Source organism: Eleutherodactylus coqui, chromosome 8, assembly GCF_035609145.1.
Source record: "Eleutherodactylus coqui strain aEleCoq1 chromosome 8, aEleCoq1.hap1, whole genome shotgun sequence".
NCBI classification, from domain to species: domain Eukaryota; kingdom Metazoa; phylum Chordata; class Amphibia; order Anura; family Eleutherodactylidae; genus Eleutherodactylus; species Eleutherodactylus coqui.
The window spans coordinates 115,387,082-115,409,372 of NC_089844.1; the positions used below are offsets into that span (position 1 = coordinate 115,387,082).

The following is a 22,291-nucleotide window of genomic DNA, read 5'->3' on the forward strand; positions in this document are numbered from 1 at the left end:
TGCACTTTGGCACGGAGCCGATTTCTGCACTAAGCAGAGAGCACCGTTCTCTCTGCAGTGGCCAGGCTTGGCATTGCAGGCCATTGCAATGAATAGAAATCTTGCCTGCAATATGAAATCTGGCCACTGAAGTGGCAATAGAGCGCTCTGCTTCTTGCAGGTATCAGCTCAGTGCACCAGTGCATTATCCCTGAGAATAGCTGATTGGCGGGAGCTGTGTGCAATGGACCCTTGCCAATCTACTACTGATGGCTAATCCTGTGGATGGGCCATTCATAGTTTACAACTGGACAACCCCTTTACATTATAACGTTTTTTAAAAATTGGTAATGGTATATTAGTAGCTCAATGTAAAAATATGTGATGACTGGGTCAATGAAAGGCTATTCAAAGAAGACCTATCAGATCCCCTTATATATCTGATTTAGTAAATACTTGCATTTCCAATAATATAGCAATTCTGGCGAATCAGTTCTCATATCTCTGCTCTGTGCCGATCCCATTATTCCTCTATGAAATTTATGAATAAATTGAGAAAGCCCAACTATAACACGGAACAAGATGGCAAATGTACACTGAACTAGAACTTGCCTGGCATATCAGGTTCTTTATGTCAGGAAGTGCCAAGGACATGGTGCTACAAAGTAGCTAACAATACAGAATATTTGGGCAGGACATACACTTTATTTTACACTGAATCATAAAGTAAATAAATCTTCAATGTACACACTGAAAATGAACGTCTTCCAACAACCAAGACATACCGTTCCAGAGAGCAGATCTATGATATTAGAGTAGAAGTATTTCAGTACTTGGCTAGGCAGGGAGTATTTCGAGCATGCAGGCTCTGTAAATTGAAAAAGAGAAACAATAGACCAAAAGTTTTTGAAACATCACATTCTAAAGGGTTCTCTAGAAACAGGCCAATCGAGTCCATACAGTTGGGCCAGGCTTTGGAGTATGTACATGAGGGCTCCGATAATATATTGCTTTATAGTGCTTTGCAGTATAGTAAGCCACATTAACCCTTTGCAATCCAATTTTGGATTCAGGGTTTCCTAGGGGGCTTTCTCTTTCTGCCATTATACAATGGCACCATCTGCTGGCTAGAGCCAGTACTGTGGTATGGGACATGCTGGAGAGGCCCCCCCGACAACAGAGCAGCCAGTAACCTACAGTAAGAATACCCTGCTGGATGTCTTCTGACATCAGAGCTGTACAGCCTTCAATCAGAATGTCTTCTGACAGTGGATTGGAAAGGGTTAATCTAGCCCAAGAGCGCTCCTTTCATTCATATACAGTGTATAGAATAGAAAAGGGTTTCTTACCAAAACTGGATGAAACTACTTGGGTGCTGTTGAAAACTTCCATTTTAGAAATGACAAGTGGCAGGGTTACAAAACAGAACATCAAAAGGAAAATGACAAGGTTCAGCAGGACCACAAATCTCAGAAACGAGAAGTAAGACCCAATGCCTGTGCCGAATTTACCTGAAAAGAGGCATTAATGATTGTTTAAACGGATGGGAAAAAAATGTTCACATTAGATTTTATCAAAAATATCGGCATGTATGAACAGTACAAATACAATAACTTATAAGATGGCATTTAAATCAGGACTCCACCCCAAAACTATAAATTCAGATTAGACTTCAAGCCCCCTCAAGTCATTTCTACGGAGGTCTCAGAAGCTGATGAGAGAAGGAGTTATCTGTTCTCGTCCTTCCTGGTTAGGTCCAATGTGCACGGGCGGATTTGATTTGGGAGATCCGCAGTTCAACCCACCCATAGGAAAGCATGGGCGTCCACACCTTAATTAGCACATGCGGATTTGTTTTACGGATTCCACGTGCGGAAAACAAATCACAGAATGCTCTATTTTAGCATGAATTCCGTCGGATAGCTTCCATTGAAGTCAATGGAAGCCGTCCAATTTGCAGCCCGTCCACAATTAACATTGCGGATTCCGCAGGAAAAGCAGATTTAAAAATCTGTACTGCGCATGCCTGACAGCGAGCCGCGTGGACCATTCGCAGTACAGAAAATGTGAGATACGCACAGACGCCGCTGCCGACTCCCGCATGCGGAATCCGACTCGCCAGTGGACATGAGGCCTTAGGCTGCTTTCACATTGCATTTTAATAAACCAGCGCAGGTTCTTTCCTCACTGCAGAAAGCTGCATGTGGAGAGGAACCAAGAAGGAAGCTGGGTTATTATTATGCTGGACGGCTCCATAAAGCGCTCACCTGTGTGAAGCTAGCCTAACAATGTACATGCGCTCAGCCAATCACTTAGCTGATAGCCATGAACGGCAGATAATTGCTGAAGCCAGTGATTGGTTGAGTGAGTACTCACTTTGGAACTGGGGTCCTGCAGTGAACTGAGATGACATCTAACCAGTGAGCATGGCTTTTAATGATTTACAATTTGGGCCCAGTTTTTCGTTTTTTTTTTAACTCCTGGAAAACCCCTTTAAGAAAGGCTGGCAATAAACTTAGGGTAGTTATCATCCAAAAAACAAACAAAAACACAACGCTCAGCATCTATTCAGTGTTTATCTCCGGCTTCCAGTCAGGAAACCCCCCCACCCTCTCACCAAAAAAAAAACAAAACAACTATCACTGGCCTCTTGTTGCATGTAAACGCTCCTCGCTCAGCAAGGTCTTTCAGTCTAAATGCTCTGCACTAGTGCTGGCGACCTTAGTGGTGACATCAGCGCTCGTACCGTCGTTCAAATGACTGTTGGCCCATGTATATAGAAAATGTAGTCTAAGGCTCCATTTACACGGGTGAGTGAGATATCGGGCCCAGAAACTCAGGTTGCGATTTCACGACAAGGTGATGCGAATTTTATACAAAAACATATCGCTGAAAACATGGCGACTGCTTTCCATTGACTTCAATGCTGTTTTTTTTTTGTTTTTTTTCTTAAACCACATCGCGAGTGTCCTGCAATTTCTTTCAAGGTCCCACTGAAAACATTGGGCAATATGATCTGAGTGAGTACCCAAAAAAAAAAAGAAAGAAAACAAAAACGCTCATGTGAATAAATCCACTTAAAAGAATAGATGTCATATTTGTGCGCATCATATGAACTCGTAGGAGTTTTTGGGTGGTGTGAATGAGCCCTAGGTCTCAATAGATTTGTGTATGTGGCTGGACTGTTGAGTTTTCGCTAAGTTCGCTTACAGCACAGTTTAGACCTCGCTGCCTGGCCGACCAGCATCTTGCTATAGAGAAAGGCGTTAAGCACACTTGATACGCAGCTTTACAGTAAACTATTTGGCCTTAGCTTTGACTTTCTCTGCAGTGCCACCTATTAGCAGGTAACATTCCCTAACTCAATCTCCAACTTTCTAAGAGGCCTTGTAACATGAGCGAGTGAGGGGGGTGGCAGCAACAAGCTGCAGAATGCATTCTTCAGAAACAAGTCAGTGTCTTGTTACCGGAGGTAATAGTCCGACGTACGCTCATATTACTGATCAAGGCCTCTCGGACACATACATACCCTCAATATCATTAATATTGGACCGCCAGAGCCACAGATGTTTGAGGAAACCAAAAGTATCATGCTTGAGTTTTCTTCTAAAATTTCTCGTGTTGTCCTTCCAATGATCCCAGCCTTTGGTATGCTGGGAATGCATCGCCTGTTCATCCCTAAAGGAAAACGTATATAAAATAATTACCAAATGTTGTTATCTGTGTCAGCAGGTGGTGGTTAATTCTATCCAACCTCGTCATTAGGTTTGCCCTTCTTGTAATGCTATGGTAAGTTGCTAGGACAGGCTATACCATTACAGTCACTTAAGGCCCGGCCTCTGAGAGGCCTGACGATTTTGAAGACAAATGGCCTTTTTTCTGCAGACGTGACTCTGCTGTACTCCTCTACGGCACAAAGAAACCTTGTTGTACACACAAAGCTCTAATTTATGGTAGAGCTGCCGATCAGAGAACAATTGAAACCAAAGACATGGGATTAGAAGACAGTCTGTTGTAATGAGAACAAGCCGATTACATATCATATAGTGTCGGGTCTATTGGCTTAGTAATCCACATTGTGGTAGCAACCCATATACAGTAGGAGGCATACACAGGCATGACTGCCACCATGTATCTGGCACTAAATGCTGGATCTGATCTTGTCTTCTTTCTTCCTGCCTTCTGACTACTTTTATAACTATACAGCACTCATGCCAAAATGACGTAACTTGTGTAAGATTATTTACCATCAACTCCTCTGACCACACAGAAAAAAGTAGGTTTAAAGGGGTTTTGTCATTAAAAGGAAACCCCGTTGCCCATAAGCCTTTTTGCAGCGGTCGTTAAGGGGGTTTATTCCGATGCATACACCTTTTTACAGCGCTGAGTAGGGAGCCTGGCACAGGTCACCCATGCCAAAGGGAGTGGAGGTTTAGCTGTCCATTGACAGCTGGGCATCAGCTTTAACAACGGGGACTGGCGAAACCAATGATCCCAGCTGTTTAATGTGACCGCGGCATTTAAAAGACTGATAGAGGAAGGGAGGCTTCCTCTCACCCATCAGAACCCCGCAATGTGATCTTGGAGGCCCTGATCTGGCACCATAGTGACCTGTCAGCAGCAAAGGTTTAAGGCCCGTGCCAGTTGGGGATTGTCTGACTCCAACCCATCAGTGGGTTAAATTCAATCATCAGGGAATATCTTAGGGAGAATTTACCATCAACCATGAGGGTCAAACCAGTGATCAACCTCCTACGGAAGTACAATTATAAAACTAAATTGTGAAACTAATTCAGATGCAGAATGGCTTCTTGGTCTAGATAGTAGCCTCATATGAATGTACTAACAAACAGCCTTAATAACCTTAATTTTCTTTTTTGCTGCATACTGAGGGCAAACTCTCGCGGAGGAGTATTAGCATCCACCACCTCCAGATGGCTAAGCTCACGCGACAGTGACCGCTTCTTCCCCGTGCTTCTTCTGGATTCCATAGTTCCATAATTTAATGGCTTCCTTCGCACCAGGGACTGGTAACTTGGTAACTCATGTAAGAACTGGTTAGGGGTAACACTGCTTCCTTCTGGGAGAAAAACATCTGTAAAAGAAACAAACAAAAAAAAAAAAGTTTTCTTCATTTCTGAATTCTTCCAGGTTGTTTGACCAAGTATCTCATAGCATAAAAGCAGACTCTGGCCACTGTACTCACATATAGGAACAATTCACATGGGTTAAGGTACCTCCATATGCAGCGTGCCAGATGGGGGATGTGAATGGTATGTGGGAGTTAGCTAAACTGGTATCACTGCGACTACCTACAGTGCTTCCCATATAACAGCATCTGCAGTGGAGTAAATGGCTATTGCCTTGTGATGGTAATCGGCGTGACACCAGTGCTCCACAGCACAATAGTTAGTAGTGATCACTGGGGGGTAGATGGCGGTGTGGTGAGAGGATCAATTAAGGAAATGGTGGTGAGGCGACAGCCTTTATTAATAGGTTTTCCGCAGTAGTACTGACGATGATGCTGGCTTCTGCAGTAACACTTCTGTCAGAACTAGGCACTTGATGCTGCGCTAACTCCCTCACCTAAGGTAACTATACCCGACACCAGGAGCTTCACCTCCCGGTTACAGGCTCACTTTGGGGCTCTGACTGGAAGAAGGGTTCCTCACAGCTGCTCACCGGCTCCGGGATCTCTCTGCCGTCCATTCCTCATGTTCTCTTCACCGCTGCTCTCCGTCCACTAGCTAACACTCCTCTAACTGCCTCTTCCCGTGGGACTTTCCCTTTGCTCTTTTTCTCCTCCAATCACAGGCTTCCTCTCATCTCTCACACAACTGTCTGCTAGCCAATGCTAAAATTCTCCTCTTGGTCAGGGTTGGTCAATAAGAATTAGGACTGCTGGCAGCCAATGAAAATAGGCTGGTTGCTGGCCAGATTATGCCCAATCATGTTACTTGGCAGGTTAACCATTTAACCCCTTAGTGACGGAGCTTTTTGGCTTTTTTCCATTTTCGTTTTTTCCTCCACCCTTTTTAAAAAAATCGTAACTCCTTTATTTATCCATCGACGTAGCTGTATGCGGGCTTGTTTTTTGTGGGACGAGTTGTAGTTTTCAGTTGTATTATTATACCAAATAATGTACTAAAAAAAAAAAAAAAAAAAAAAAACACCTTTAAAAAAAAAAAAATTCTAAGTTTTGTTTCTACAGCGCACAAACTACAAAAAAATGACCCGATCATCTTTATTCTATGGGTCAGTACGATTACTACGATACCAAACTTGTAGTTTTTTTTTTTTGCGGTAGTACTTTTTAGTACAATTTTTTTAAGATATTTAAAGGGGTTGTCCTGCGGCAGCAAGTGCCTCTGTACACTTCTGTATGGCCATAATAATGCACTTTGTAATATACATTGTGCATTAATTATGAGCCATACAGAAGTTATAAAAAGTTTTTTACTTACCTGCTCCGTTGCTAGCGTCCTCGTTCCCATGGAGCCGACTAATTTTCGCCCTCCGATGGCCAAATTAGCCGCGCTTGCGCAGTCCGGGTCTTCTGTTCTCTATGGGGCTCCGTGTAGCTCCGCCCCGTCACATGCCGATTCCAGCCAATCAGGAGGCTGGAATCGGCAATGGACCGCACAGAAGAGCTGCGGTCCACGGAGGTAGAGGATCCCGGCGGCCATCTTCACCGGTAAGTATAGAAGTCACCGGAGCGCCGGGATTCAGGTAAGCGCTGTGCTGTTCTTTTTTTCAGTCCCTGCATCGGGGTTGTCTCGCGCCGAACGGGGGGGGGGGGGTTGAAAAAAAAAAACCCGTTTCGGCGCGGGACAACCCCTTTAATTTTTTACCCCCGAACATCGTTAGGGGATTTAAATTCCGCTGACAGAATTGACAGCGGCATTTAAAGGGTTAGTAGCCGCGATCTGCAATACGGCCAATCGCGGCTATTGCCCGCGGGTGTCAGCTGTAGTAAACAGCTGACGCCCGCGCTGTATGGAGGGAGATAGCGGAGCTATCTCTCTCCATACACGTCCTGCAACAGCAGGATGTAAAAACACTATTGGGCCATCACTAAGGGGTTAAGGCCCAGGGCAGGGTCTGGACTACCTGAAAACAGTGTCAACGTTATGCAGGACCCTTTGTGAAGGTACCTTCAGGTAGTGGAGGTAAACTGGGACAACCAAACTGAGTCCCATCTTTTAGCACTTTCATAAAATGGTCTATTTCAATAAACATTTGGTTCCATGCAGTAGAAAAAATATGCACAAAGGCATTCTCTCAACCATTGCATCCCGCATTGGGTGGCACGCTTTCTTGAGCCCCACTGCCCATCTACCAGGGTCCGCCCACAACACATGGAAACACCCACTTTATGCACATTTGCACAAGCTCTACACACTCAGTGGTCAGTTTAGTGGGACAATCAAGTGGAAAAGAAAATAGTAACACTTGGTTGTCTGGAAAGACATTAAAAAGGGGTTTTCCCATAAAGATACGTTTTTTAAATGCAGCCAAAGAGTCGGGCAGCTCAGGCCTTCCTATCCCCTGCAGGAGGCAGCCATGTCCGGGCACACACTAGCCCTAGAGGGACTGCTGCAGAGGAAGTGTAATATTACACGGTGGCTATTCAATGACTGCCTATGTAACGTGTGGCATGCCATCTGTTATGGCACACTGAGGAACCAAACTCTGACTGTATGCCCTTATAGTTTACATAGAAAAAGGTTGTTGTCAGACGAAATGCCAATTCCCAGCAATGTGTTAACTGGCCTTCTCTTGTAGAAGTAATCTCAGTGACACATCCCTTACAGAATAGTCTTCCAAAGCCTGGAAGTAGGAACCTGAGCAGAGACTTGCTGCTACTTGTCAGAATGGCCTTGAGATAGGAACTTAGTATCTTCCTGCTCTCAGAAGGATCCAATGCATGCCAACATACAGATGCCAGGGAGCGGAGAGGTTACCTATAGAGAAGGGCTCTCACATGGGGCAGATGGGAGCAGGAAACCTCCCTTTGTGAACATACCAACAGGGGCAGAAATACAACTTGCAAAATGGTTAAAAACATTCTAATATGAAATTACTTAATTAAATCCTACACTGTATTTACCCATTTAACGGTCACAGTCTAATTCAGGACTAACAGGGACGGTAATTTTTCTCATCTGCGTTTCAAGAGTCATAACTCTTTTTTGCATTAATGTAGTCATGTAAGGGCTTATGTTTTTGTGAGAAGAGTCGTATTTTTACTAGCACTATTTTGGGATATACAATATACAGAAGCACTTTTCTGGGTGCAAGAGGTTTATTTTTTTAAACACCTTTTTGGGGGGGGGGGAGGGGGAGGGAGTTTTATCTTTACTACATTCATTTTGCGGTATAAACATAACGTTGTGTCAATAATGCCAAAGGCCTAATGCTCATGGACGGATTTTTGCCGTGTTTCACGCGGCGGAACTCCATTTCGCTATGACACAGCGATTAGGTTCTACTGAACCTAATAGCCTTCCGCCTTTCAATGTTCATGCTGCAAAATTCCACGGCGTGAAAGAAACTGCGGCATGTTCTAATTGCCGCGGAAAAACGCACGGCCAGCATCCACTGTAGTCAATGAAAGCCGGCCATCACCCCCCTACATCATCCCGCGCTGCCAGTGTGTCATGCGCTGTACTGTGCATGCGCGCCAGCTCGAGGGACAGGACTAATGCGGCGGATCCGGGAGGCGAGTAGGAGGGTTTTTAGGAGGTGCTGTGGCAGACTCTGCTGGGATATTCCACTAGCGGAATCCGCCACAGCCGTGGGCATGAGGCCAAATTTATATATTTTTTTTCTTCATAATTTACTACCTTTGTACGGCGCATTTTTCTTTGTTTAGAAAATATTTTCTCTCTCACTGTAGTCAGAGGTCGGCTCTAAGAAGGCTTGTTTTTTTGCAGGAGGAGCTGTAGTTTTCCCTGGCAACATTTTGGAATACATACATCCTTTTGATTACTTTTTTGGGAGAGGTAGAATGAACAAAAAGAGTTAGGAATTCTGGCATGAATTTTTAGCTTTTTTTAATGGTGTTCACTGTGAGAGATAAATAACATGACAATTAAAAAAAACCAAAAAAAAAAAAAAAAAAACCACACAATGTGATTGTATATGTACAGTGTTTATTATGTGCCCATAGAGAATAGGGCTCTGTTGCATATAATACACTGTAAAATAGAACAGGCTGCATTTTTTGTTACGCATGCATTATACACAATGTACATACGCAAGTGTTAATGGATTAATGAAAATCAATCTACTTTCATTAACTCCATTTACCACGTATCACGCTATTAAGTTACGCTTCTGTGAGCCTGCCCTTCTGCTGCTTGGAGCCTAGAGGTCTTCTGTTTACACTTTCCTGGCTGCCCGTTCCCTTACGGTCACCAAGCATGACCCTCGACTCAGTGTGAATACTACAGTGTGTGTATTCATTTAAAGAACAGCTCGTGCGTTCGCATGCGGACTGAAGGAGTCACGTATCGCACACCAAGAGCTAACAGCTTGGGAACAGGGAGCCAGGCAAGTCTAAAAAGTACACCTCCAGGCCCAATGTTCCCTGTCCTAGAAGCACCTTAGCTTATAGGACATGAAAGGTTTTCTTAAAAGTAAAAAAAAACTGTCGGAAAACAAAAAATTAACTAGTACAACAATGATGTGTAATACAAAACTACTTCTGTGAATTACAAAACACAGAACAACATTGCTTCAGTTTCTGCTGTGAGAGTAAAGTGATATGCTGTGAAAAGTAGGGCATTTTGTTCATCATTGTTAACTTACCGGCTTAGCAGAGAATATGACCTTTGCATTGAACCTCATCCCATTGTGTGTTCGAAATTTTCCTTTAATAGGCTAGTTGCCAGGTCACATCGCTTGCTCGAGCCCCTACGGTCTTCAGCACTGGCTTACTGATCTCAGCCACTCTTATTTCCACTCAGGTTAGTTACCTACCAACCAAGTTCTTCTACCATAACACGACTCTACGGATGTGTTCTCCAAAACACGAGCCTGAGACCCTTCCAGAGCATCACAGCTATGATTGTACCCTCTCTATCACTTCAGGTGAGGATACCCCCAAATGTAAAGGTTACCCTCTGTCCTTGTCTGAGGCGATGTCCACCAACACAAAAGCAAATTTCAAGAGAGGGATCATCCAGAAACAGTTCTCACCTGATGTTTTTTTTGTTAGGAAAAAGACTGTTACCCAAGACCTTGTGTTGGCTATCGATGCATGAATAAGATTACAGCATAATCAGAATAAAAGTATTGCTGTCCTTTTTCACCCGTCTCAGAGAAGTATGATCACATTAATGAGTCTTGTTATTTTCTCCAAATTAGATCTTCAGGAAGCCTTCTACCTGATCTGGGTCAAAGAGGGAGACGAATGGAAGACCAACTTCAAAAGCTACAAATATGTGGTGATGCCAGTTGGCTTCTGCAGCCCATTTGGTCTTCCAGCACTTTGTTAATGGCATCTTCTGAAATATCCTTTGCCAATATGTTCTGGTGTATCTTGGCCATATAGGTTTTTTCCGATAACTTTGTATGTGGGTTTGGAGTCAGTATGGCTTCTTGACTTCCCTATACACCAAACTGAAAAGTGCCTATTCAAGCAAGAACTACCCTTATGGAGTTACATTATTTCTTATGAGAGACTTTGCGAGATTTCTGAAAACCTATCTGCATTTTGTAGTTCTTAAGGCTCTTCAGTCTCCTCAATTTTGCAAACTAGTGTCAATTTATGCAGAACTTCTCAGAAAATAAAGGAAGTCACGCACATCCAAGGATAAAATTAAAATTCTCCTTTAACTGATTAAAAAACAAAATAGGTCGTCGTCCCCTGCCCCCCCCCCCCCCCCCCCCCAAAAAAAAAAAGCTTCCGGCTCGTTTCTAGCCAGCATGAAAAAAATGAAACATCACTTGCAAATATATAACAAGAGACCAATCAAAGCCATGATATTTGCATATACTGACATTCACATTATATATAGCTGTTGGAGTGCCAAGTTTACTGCGAACATCACATTGACCATAAAATCCTGGAATAGCTTCAGTTTGCCCACAGAGTTAATCCTCAAACTTAATTGGGCCCCATTTCATCCTCACCTATTGTGTGGCATTAAAGAACTGTTGGGCAAGAGAGTTTTTTTTTTCTTTTAAATACCTCAGACTCCTTTCCCAAGGATCCTGTCCCGACCAATATCTCTCCAGAAGTATCCCTTGTCTCCTGGTCTTCACAACAAGGGCTCATTCATCTTTATTGTCTGGCCATTCTGGAGCCAAGCACAACTGCGAACTCTGCTCCCATTTCCGCTGATGGCCCCATTGCAGACATGACATCAAGGACTTTGTTTCATCTTGCACCGTACGTACCCAGTTTAAACCGCTCCAGAGAAGCACCTTTGGGTCTTCAAACAGCCCTCGTCTGTTCTGTCTGAGCCATGGATAAAAGTCTCTATGGACTTTACCAATTTACTTCCCGACGATGCTTTTACAACTTTTTTGGTGACTGTAGACAGATTTTCTACAATGATACATTTTGTACCGCTGTCTAGAGTACCATCAGCACAAGAGCTGGCTCAGAATGTCTTCAAGGAGGAATTTCATATTCACAGCGTCCCACATCATATTGTCTCATATAGTGGCAATTTGCTTGTGTCAAAATTCTGCAAAGCCTTAAAAACATCCCCGGAGTTTTCCACCATTTATCACCTCCAAATTAATGGTCAGACCAAACAACTCAACCAGATCTTTAGGCTGGGTTCACACGGGGCGTATTCCCGTCGGAAATCTCGCGGCTTGGCCGCAGCAAAAACCGCGAGATTTCTGCCGGGAGAACCGCCGCAGCTTAAGCCGCAGCGGCTTTGAAGCGGCTCGGCCGCTCGCTTTTCCGTTGCGGCTGGCGCTTCATAGAGGAGAGCGCGGCCGCAACGAAAATAAATAAAGAAAGGTAAATAGACATGCTGCATCTTCTGAAACCGCGGCTGCGGCAGCCGCGGCTTCAGCCGGACTTAGGGTGCCTGCACACGAGCAGAATTTCAAGCGCGTGATTTTAGGCACATAATCCGCCCCAGACCGCAGCCAATATACTCCTATGAGGATCCGCAGTTGTCCCCAGACGGACGGATGTGTATCGCGTTTTTTCACGCGAGTGAAAAAATCTGCGACCTGTGCTAATTTTGGTCGGATCATGCGCGTGAAGCCTCCAATACAAGTGAATGGGTGCGTTTTTTCACTCAGTACATCCGGAGTGCAGCTGCAGATGGAGTCACTGGTTGCTATGACTACAGGAAGTAGGCATGGTAGGAGGCGTCCCAGCACACAGCACAGAGCTTCACAGGCACATTTCAACTGCAGATCTGTCCTTTCAGTCCCCTCATCTAGCAGAGAGCAGCCAGCAGACACCAGCCAGGGTGCACCCAGTACCTCCTTTTTTTCCTGGGGGGCTCTTCCTCCTCCGTTACCGCAGTACGTCCGAAAAAAGTTACATGGATCAACCATGCCCACAAAGACATCTGCTCACCGGGTGAAAGCATGTTGCCAGAATAATTTAACGGTGCTCGCACAAGCAAGAGGGACAAAACAGAATCTGGGTGTTGGTTTTTAAGCTGTTTTCCAGGGAATGGGCAATTCTCTAGGGGTTGGGTTTACAATAAGGGTGTCTTCCGGATTTTTCTGCGCGTTTTTTTCCGCAACACATCCGCGTATATCCGCGCGTGATTTTTCACGCATCCGCAGCTATCCGCAAGCACATTTAGGTACCATACGCGCGTGAAAATCCGCGAGTGGAATCCGGAACGCTCGTGTGCAGGCGGCCTTACCGCAGCGGATTGGCCGTCCCGTGTGGACGAGATTTCTGAGAAATCTCGTCCACATGGCTGGCTAATCCCGAGATTAGCGGTCGCGGGCGGATTTGCCGCGGCAAATCCGCCCTGTGTGAACCCAGCCTTTAAGAGTTTCTCTTGATCCAAGTAAGCCTCCATGAAGACAACTGGCGGGAACCGCTACCCTGGACAGAGTGTGCTCCTAATCTTGCCTCTAATTCGTCTGAGGACCTTTTAGACGCAACAATTATTGCTTGAAATTCACTCAAAAGCCATCGTTTAAGTGATAATCATTGTGTCCATCTTGCCCATCTTGCGCCCGTCGTAAAGTTTTCTTTAAAGATTCGTTCATCTTTCAGTCCACTGAAATTTCATTGTTCCGTCATTTGTTTTTCGTTTGGTTAAAATGACATCGTTAAGCGATTTTAGGGGAGTGTTCAATGCAAACACAACGATAATACAATGACTGAAAAGCTTGACATTTTCTGACACTTTTCGTTAGGAAAAAAACGTCCGTCTTTAAAAGCAAAAAACTTTTATCGTTATAACGAATTTCGAGCGATAATCTCTGTGTCTAAATGAGGCTTCAGTCATGAGTGCTGATAGAGACTGACAGCCGGGTCTCAGAATTTTGTTTGTTTTTCAGGAGACCGAGTTTGGCTCTCAATGAGGAGCATCTAAAAGGTTCTGTCATATAAGCGCGCTCCACGTTCCATTAGGACATTTCAGGCAATGTTTGCCACACTTTCCATCTGTCTCATGTTCTCTGGTCGACAGATTTTCCACCAAGATCCAGAGGTTAGTGAAAACTCTGATCTCAAGGTAAAGCAAATCTTGGATAGTTAGAGGGCTCGCTGGAAACTATTATTTGATTGATTAGAAAGGATATGGCCTGGAAGAAAGATCTTGGATTCCTAGAGAGGATGATAATGCTCCAACAAGAGGTTCCATATGAAGTGTCCTCTCAAGCCTCATGAAATCAGTTTGGGCATGGGCTGTAAGAGGGGGTGCTACTGTCACCTCACCTAGGTCTAGCGCAGTTTCTCAGTAGGAGACTGCAGCACCTTGCCTAAATTCTGTCAACGCAGCTGGCACCTAAGGATGAGGTCAGGTCTGGCAGCATAATTAACAGGTAACTACCCTATCACGTTACCTAGTGATTAAGTTACGGTGCTGTTTGGTGAGGCGACGAGGCGGAGGGGGTGTCTTTTTTTTTTTTTTTAAAGACACTGGTGGAGCGGTCAAGTATAAAATGTAAAAAGATACATCCCCCAGCTCCCCATTACCTCACTGAGCAGCACCAGAACAGTTTATGGTACCGCTCCATGGTGATAAGAACCATTGATCGGACTCTACTTCCAGGCTCCTTGTTCCTGTACATCTGGATTGCCATTTTGGCTTTTGCTCCTGTTTTTGACCCGTAGTGTTACTCCTGGTCTGATCAACATTTCTGTCTTGCTTGTTAGTTACCATACCAGGCACCTAAGGCACTACTTCTGGTCCTGACTCCCACCTGCTTTCCTGGTGATAACCCCTGGCTCTGCTTCAGACCACACCTCGCTATGATAGGGCTACTGCCACCAATCCATGATTATTTGGGGGACTGCACACTGTTCACACCTCTTCTCAGGGGTTAAAAATTAAGACCCTGGGATTCCATAGACTCCACAACCCCATCTAGCCTGCATCGAACAGATCGTGGCTTAGAAAGTCCACATTGCAGCATAAGATCAGAACATGACAATTGCCAGGCCCCAGCAAATGTGACCATCATAACCATTCTGAATGAAAACCCCACCGGGGGCAGCAATGCCCTCCTCTCTGTAAGAGGCTCAGGGATGAGCCAGACCACCATCAAACCTTCTATAAAGCATTTACAGAAACACTGTAAATTATTTAGCGTATTACAGCTATAATATAGATGAAACAGTGCAGGAATTATCGGTTAAAACTAATCATTTTCGTCTAAGTATTTAACCCCTTCACTCCCGAGCCATTTTCCATTGTTTTTTTTTGTCTTCACCTTCCAAGTGCTATAATATTTTAGCATGTGGTATTATAAATGATACCATTTAACATACTAGAAAACTTTACAATTTTAAGCACAGGTAAAATGGAAAATATATAATTGTGTCACTGGTCTGTGGGTTTCACTTACAGTGCTTATGGTGCAATTAAAATTACATTAGTTTTATTATGCAGGTCAATACAAAAACAGTCGCACACATTTATATAACTTTTGATTTTTCACTACTTTTAAACAAAGTTACTTTGTTGCCACTTGCTAGACAAAGTATTTATTTTTCTGTCGGTGGGCTGTGTAAGGCCCCTGCACACGGGCAGGAATTCCGCAACAGGATTTCCCGCAGAATTACCGCCCGAGCCCGCTTGCATTAGATAATGCAATCCGATGCACACATCCATGATTTGTCCGCGTGCAAACACGTTCAGAAAACAAGTCGGAGCATGCTCTATTTCTGTGCGGGTCTCGCAAGGCCCGCACAGAAATGTCAGAGACTTGCCGGCTCCGCTCTGTGCATGCACCGGCTGGGAGGTAGCCAGCGCATCAGAGAGCAGAGAAGATGCCGGGAGCGGGTAAGCCGCAGAGCTGAGCAGGGGCACAGGTCCGCATCCCGCTGGATCCGACCCGGCCGTCTGCAGGCGGCCTATGGGCTAGTTTTGTGCAGGGCAAGCAGTAGTTTATATTGGCACCATGATGGAGTACATGTGACTTTTTGTTCGCTCTTGACATGTTTATTAACAGATGGTGTGACAAAGACAAGCTACAAATCTGGCATTGCGGAATTTTGTTCTCTTTAATGTACAACGATCACTGACCAGAAAAAAAAACAGGTTTACAGTGAGGACCTGAATGGATGGGGCAATGACAATTACGTTTATTTCTTTTAATGTCAAAAAGGGAAGTTTTGAGTTTTTAAAATTTTTAAACTTACATATAGCCCCATAGGAGACTTAAACTTGCGATCATCTGATCGCTGGTATAACATACTGCAACACTTCTGTATGGTAAGACATGTATTGTCTTACCATAAGCCTATTAAATCCAGCCACAGGCAAGGCTTAATAGCCTTGATTCCATGGCAGACATAGGAGCCTTCACTTGGCTCAAGGCAGCCATCGGCACCCGACACGGAGCCGTCTCCCACTTGGTTTAGAGTAGACTTTGGCTCTTGGGCCCATTCCATACACCCTCCGGTGCCAGAAAAGGCTCGAAATGGTGTTTTGTTTTATTTTTTTAAGCTGGTGGTAAATGATAAATACCAGCTCTCCCACATCATCTACTGTTGGGATGGCAACGTGATTTTCACGGATTGGTGAACCTCTGGGTATTGTTTCTTGACACCACCGGATGCGGTGGGTGTAGCTAAGTGTTAGGGCTTGACACAAGGTCATGCCCCCGGTGTCTGATTAGCTCACCCTTCCGCTGCTGTGTCTTCCATCAGCTCCTGGTGTTTTGCCTTACGGTCGCAGCCCTGGCGCTGCTGCTGTGTCCCTTGGGTTCCTGGTGTCTCCCCTTACGGCATCGCCCCGGCACTATGAAAATTGGCTGCAGCTCTCTGCCCTCGGCTCCTGCTTTCGCCCCAGCCCAGTGAAATCTGCTGCAGCTCTCTCCCCTCAGCTCCTGCTGTCTCCCCCTAGGTGAGGCAGGCGGCAAGCTCCCACCTGTCATGCCTGTGCTCTGTCCCTTGCGCCGCTGCTGTGCTGGGTCCTGCGCCACTTGTGTGTGATGGGTGCCGGCCGCCCAGCGGATGAGGCTTCCGTCCCATCTGCCACCTGTGTGGTGCATGCCAAGCGGTGGCTGCCTGCTCGGTCCAGTCTGCCGCCATCTCTGTGCTCAGCCAATGCCGATCCCCCACTCACAGGTTGTGGCAATCCGCCCGCGCCGCAGACGCTCCTGGTGCCGCAGTCCTCAGGACGGCACTTCGTGGACAAAACACGTCCCTAGCCAATCCAAAGCTGGGGGCGTTAACATTTTTTGACAGTGCTGTATTATGTCGCCACCCCTAACTTCTGGTGGTGACATAATACCGAACCTTTGACCATCTGTGCGTATGAGAGACTCTGCCTCTCTAACATGCTCTTTTTATACAGTCATGTGACTCGGTAGAAAATGGACCCTCCAGCTGCTTTTCGGTAATACCATTTACTGTTCCAGCCTTTTGGTAACCCCGTCCCAGCTTTTGTGAGAGGTGTTGCTGCCATCAATTTCTAAAGAAGTTAATTTTTTTAATGAAATGAAAGACGTCTCCCTTTCACCTTGTGATGCGTGTTCGTGTTCTATTGTAAATATAATACGGTTATGTGGGATCTCCAAATCATTGCATTCCATTTTATACGGCAGCCCAACTTCTCTGGAACTGTGCTTGTATAATCTCTTGTTACTTCTGTGGAGACGGATTATGTAAGGCATTCAGGGTTATTATGACATTGGTTTTCAATATGCCTTAAACCTATTGAATTAGCCTAATCCATTATTTGTCTGGGTGCACTGAGTCATCACACATAGATCTGAGCAACTCAGATGATGTATGCTCATACATAATGGCTGTCCGGAAGGCTAGAGTTCACAGGTTGTGACTGCCCTCCACCAAGCTTGTGGAAAGCCAACCTGTCACTTTAAGGCCTTATGCACACAAATGTTTTATCGCGGCCATTTTTCCACGATAAAACCTCTGCCAAATTACGACCATCTAAAGCATCGGATTCTAATGCATTTGTTCAGATGGGCGATTTTCTGGCACAAAAAAAAAAAAAGAAATTCGGCCAGCCAAGATAGCACATGTGCTACAGATTCCGGACGGCCACTTAACGCAGCGCCAGAAAAAATAGGTCTTTCCCTGTCTATTGGCCACGATCATCTGGCAGCAACCATAGAAGCCTATGAGAGCTGCGGGCAAGAGAGAGAGGGGCTCACACTGCTAAACCACACACACACACACACACACACACACACACACACACACACACACACTTCCCTTTGCCGGCAGCTCCCATATGTTTCTATGGTCGCTTCTATTGCCGCAATCAGTCAGCAAAGGGAGGGGGAGAGAGTTTAGCATCGCTGCTGACAGAATTACGGCCTGCAGCATATATACGCCATACCTGGCCATCTGAATGGGCGAGAAAATGTAATATTCAGTCGCAATTTGGTCATGCCTTTCTCTCGTTCATGCGATTATCGGCCGCGATGCGGGTGGGCGGAAAATCGCAACGCTTGTGTGAAAGAGGCGTAAAAATGCTGTCTGGTGGACGCTCTCATTCAATAATTGGAAACATTCCATATTTACATGGCCGATAGCAAGCCAAGCCCGAGATTCTCGGGCGCAACTCGCATTGCACCGAACATGGAAATCAAGTGTGTAATGTGCGGTACATCGCACATGTGCAACTGCCATTATCAGGCAAGATTTACACAAAAAAAAAGGACATGTTACAATTTTTTGCGCTTTGCAGCATCACTACGAGCGAAAAAAAAATCTCTTATGTAAAATAGAGCCATTAGGCCAGAATCACATGAAACATCTGCGCACAATACGCAGTGAATAGAACCTATGGATTCCAGTGGCTTCATTCACATGAGCGGATTCTGCACGTACATATTGTGCACGCAAAAAACCAAAAACACTCAGCTCTATTGTCCTGCGCATTTCTGAAGGGGAAGAGCACGCAACGGACTAATTACACTAATTGTCTATGATTGCGAGCACGGCTGTGTGTTGTTTGCGCGCACAAAAAGTACAATAAAATACGCCGTGTCCAAATATGTAGTGTGAGGCCGGTGTCATACGTCCGGATTTGAAGTGTGGGTTCCGGTGAGCGGTGTCCGTGGTGATACGCCGACACATGTTCCATGAACGGAAGAAAGATAAAAATGCAGCAAGCTCTATTTCATCATGGATTCCGCGCGGATGGGCTCCATTGACGCCTATGGATGCGTGCGACCCGCAGTCCTTGGCAATTGACATTGCGTATGGCGGCGTAATCGTGTACCACTTGCTAGGAGACCAGAAAGAAAAGCCGGAATTCCAGCTGGGAAAAAGAAAGAGAGACTGAGGCTACCGTCACACGGGCGAGCGCGATATCGCAATTGTCAACGTGCGTTTTACCAGCAGATGCCAGGCGGTTTTCATGCAAAAATGCATAACTTCTCTGAAAGTGACAGCATACAAAAAAATGAAGTTCATATTTATGCGAGTTTTGTACATTTGTGAGATTCTCGCCCGTGAATGTAGCGTTACTGCTGCGCATCGTCACACGGATTTAGTCCTCGTAAAGGGGCAAAATCCACGTGCGGAAATTCTAAGTGGGATTCCATGCGAGTCTACCTTAAAAAGGACGTCCCTTCTCCCTGATCTACAATGTGGATTTCAAGTGAATGAGATGCAGATTTTTTGGTAAAATTTGCACCAAACTCCGCCTTCTTCCTGTGGAGGAGGAGCCTAGAAAAACAAGCAGAGGGTGCAGACAGTCTGGATGGGGTGCTGCTCCCCAGACTGTTCTGCATGGTCTGCAAACCGCAGCATGCTCCATTTTTATGCGGCTTTCCTGCACAGACGCCTCCTGCGGCTTCTGTTGAAGCCAATGGAAGCCGTCCGGATCCGCGGCACAGACGGAGCGGTCACTGCGCTTGTGCTGTGGACGAGCTGGAGTTTAAATAAAATACAGCATGGCGCATGTGCGTAGCACGCCACCGGCGCCCCGGGCACATCCGCCAAGCAGAAGAAAGAAGGTCGCCATGGAGGAGAGCCTCGCGTGAAAAATGCACAATGGCCCACGTGACATCGGGCCGCTTCACAGAGGGCCACTTGTCGGGCGCGGCAATAATCGGCCCTACGCATTTACACAGGGATGAGCATCGCAATCGCTGGCGGCGGAGCGGCCGGGGGTCATTCAGCCACCCCTCCCCTCACAGTGAGCAGGCGGTCCGCCATCATGGATTCTGCCTGTATACACGGAGCGAGCATCGCTAGTGCTGGCGGCGGAGCCGGGGGTCATTCAGCCATCCCTCCCCTCACAGTGAGCAGGCGGTCCGCCATCATGGATTCTGCTTGTTTACACGGAGCGAGCATCGCTAGTGCTGGCGGCGGAGCCGGGGGTCATTCAGCCATCCCTCCCCTCACAATGAGCAGGCGGTCCGCCATCATGGATTCTGCCTGTTCACACGGACCGATCAGTCATTCAGTTTTTTGCGTGCAGAAGCAGACTGATGGATGAGCAGCGCCCCGTCCTCGGCCGCCGTTCTGTCGGTGATGTAACTGCGCCGATCAGTCAGAATTCCTCAGAGTTAAAGGAGATGTCTCGAGGAAGCAGTTAATTTTTTTTTTTTGCCCAGTCCCCCCCATTAAACATACATTACAAAGCCCCCCTGTAAATGACATTTCTAGCTGGTTCGTACTTACCGTTCCAGCGTTTCAGCAACTTATAAAAGTTTCCTCAAGATGGCCGCCGGCTCTTTCCCCGTCGCTCGCTGCAGCCCGACGTGCGCGCTCCCGAGACGCCGCCAGCTGTGTCTCCATGGCAACCGGACGCATCGCAGCCGCCGACCAGACGCCCCGCAGCCGCCGACCAGACAGCAGGTAACCGGCGCTAGCCCCCGGCTCCCCAGCGCTAGACCCTCAGCCCAGGTGAAGGCCCCGGAGCCCAGCGCTAGTTCCCCCGGCCTAGCGGCAGCCCCCCCCCGGCCTAGCGACAGCCCCCCCGGCGCAGCGGCAGCCCCCCCCCCGGCCTAGCGACAGCCCCCCCATTACAGCGGCAGCCCCCCCCGGCCTAGCGACAGCCCCCCCCGGCGCAGCGGCAGCCCCCCCCGGCCTAGTGACAGCCCCCCCCCTCACAGCGGCAGCCCCCCCCCGGCCTAGCGACAGCCCCCCCGGCGCAGCGGCAGCCCCCCCCGGCCTAGCGACAGCCCCCCCATCACAGCGGCAGCCCCCCCCGGCCTAGCGACAGCCCCCCCCGGCGCAGCGGCAGCCCCCCCCCGGCCTAGCGACAGCCCCCCCGGCGCAGCGGCAGCCCCCCCCGGCGCAGCGGCAGCCCCCCCCGGCGCAGCGGCAGCCCCCCCCGACCCATCACTTACCTGGGAGGCTTCTCGGGGCTGCTGGGCTGGGCTGGGCTTCTCCGCTGGGCAGCTCCAGTTTCTGCACCTTCCTCTAACAGAGGATGGTGCAGAATGGCCGCTCCAGCGCGCTCCCGAGCAGTGACAGCTCGTCTGCGCATGCGCAGAAGAGCTGTAGCGGGGAGCACACTGAAGCGGCTCGTGCTGAATGGAGAAGACCGGACTGCGCAAGCGCGTCTAAAAAAGCAAGCTGCCAGCGAATTTAGACGGAGCCATGGAGACGAGGACGCTAGCAACGGAGCAGGTAAGTGAATAACTTCTGTATGGCTCATATTTAATGCACAATGTACATTACAAAGTGCATTAATATGGCCATACGGAAGTGTATAGACCCACTTGGTTTCGCGAGACAACCCCTTTAAATTCTGCGCCAATTCACAATCAAACAAATGCGGCTTAGTTTGCTTTCCACATTCGCCCCATTTACAGCGTCACCCCCAGCATTACAGCGCGGCCAGCTGGTATACAGTAGGATGGTGCAGCCCCCCCAGAGGCCACCATGTGCGGGGGGGGGGGGAGATACAGACATAACGCTGCGGCCCCCAGCACATGGAGGGGGGGGGCTTCATATGAACCCCTCAAAACTAATCTCAAAGGGGACGTTATAGGAAACTGTATGAAGCTTCGTAAGGAGTCCGCCACAGCCCCGGTATATACAGTACCGGCGTGTGACACCGCAGACGTACAGTGAGGCGCGGCCACCTACCGTTATCAGCCTCGCTGTCCATCGTGTCCGGGCTGTGCGCTGCACACTTGTTGGGGACTCCACACTTGTTCCAGGCGGAGGAGGCGGGACTCCACTGAGCCCCTCCCGCGCTCCGCTCCCCTTCCCACACCTTAGTTGCCATAGCGATCGGTGAGCGGTCTGATTGGTTGAGATTCCTGAGAGGGCGGGTCCTAGTCCAGGTGGGGGAGGAGTTGTTAGAAGTTCTAAGCCCGGAGTATAAAGCACGTGACCGTGCAGCGAGCACCTGAGGGGAGCGGATGTGATACATGTGACAGGACTGTACTGATGTACAGCGGAGGGCTGGCAGTAGGGAGTACAGCCTGCAGCCCAGCGCTGGTAGTCCTACAGCATACTGTTATTACCTCACACCTGGTAGGGCCGGCTCCCGCGGCCACATTGCCATCCGTGTGCTGTTCCTGGGTTTCTCCTCGCAGACCCATTATAGCACCTTAGATATACACGTTATCAGATAGACTTATTGTCTCTGTCATTAAAAAATGGCAGCATATTGTATTGTGAATAGCCGCTGACACCTGCCTGCAGTGGTGCCGTATCTGCACTGCTATGAAGTGGAAGCGGGTTGTATTCAGCAACGAA

The 22,291-nt window shown here is 47.3% G+C and overlaps 1 protein-coding gene across 2 annotated transcripts in view; it reads right to left on the reverse strand.

The window, feature by feature from the left end:
- Positions 1-21,756, reverse strand: part of TMC7 (transmembrane channel like 7) — a 42,698-nt gene extending 20,942 nt beyond the window's left edge. The window contains exons 1-5 of one of the 2 annotated variants that reach the window (XM_066576249.1): positions 21,674-21,753; positions 4,843-5,074; positions 3,509-3,657; positions 1,329-1,490; positions 765-847 (exon numbers count right to left, since the gene is read on the reverse strand). In XM_066576249.1, coding sequence (XP_066432346.1) covers positions 765-847; positions 1,329-1,490; positions 3,509-3,657; positions 4,843-5,074; positions 21,674-21,695 — 648 coding nt within the window. In that variant the 5' untranslated portion in view covers positions 21,696-21,753. Of the gene's footprint in view, positions 1-764; positions 848-1,328; positions 1,491-3,508; positions 3,658-4,842; positions 5,075-21,673 lie in introns of both variants that reach the window. The other variant, XM_066576250.1, reaches the window with a different exon arrangement.
- Between the last annotated feature and the right edge of the window lie 535 nt (positions 21,757-22,291).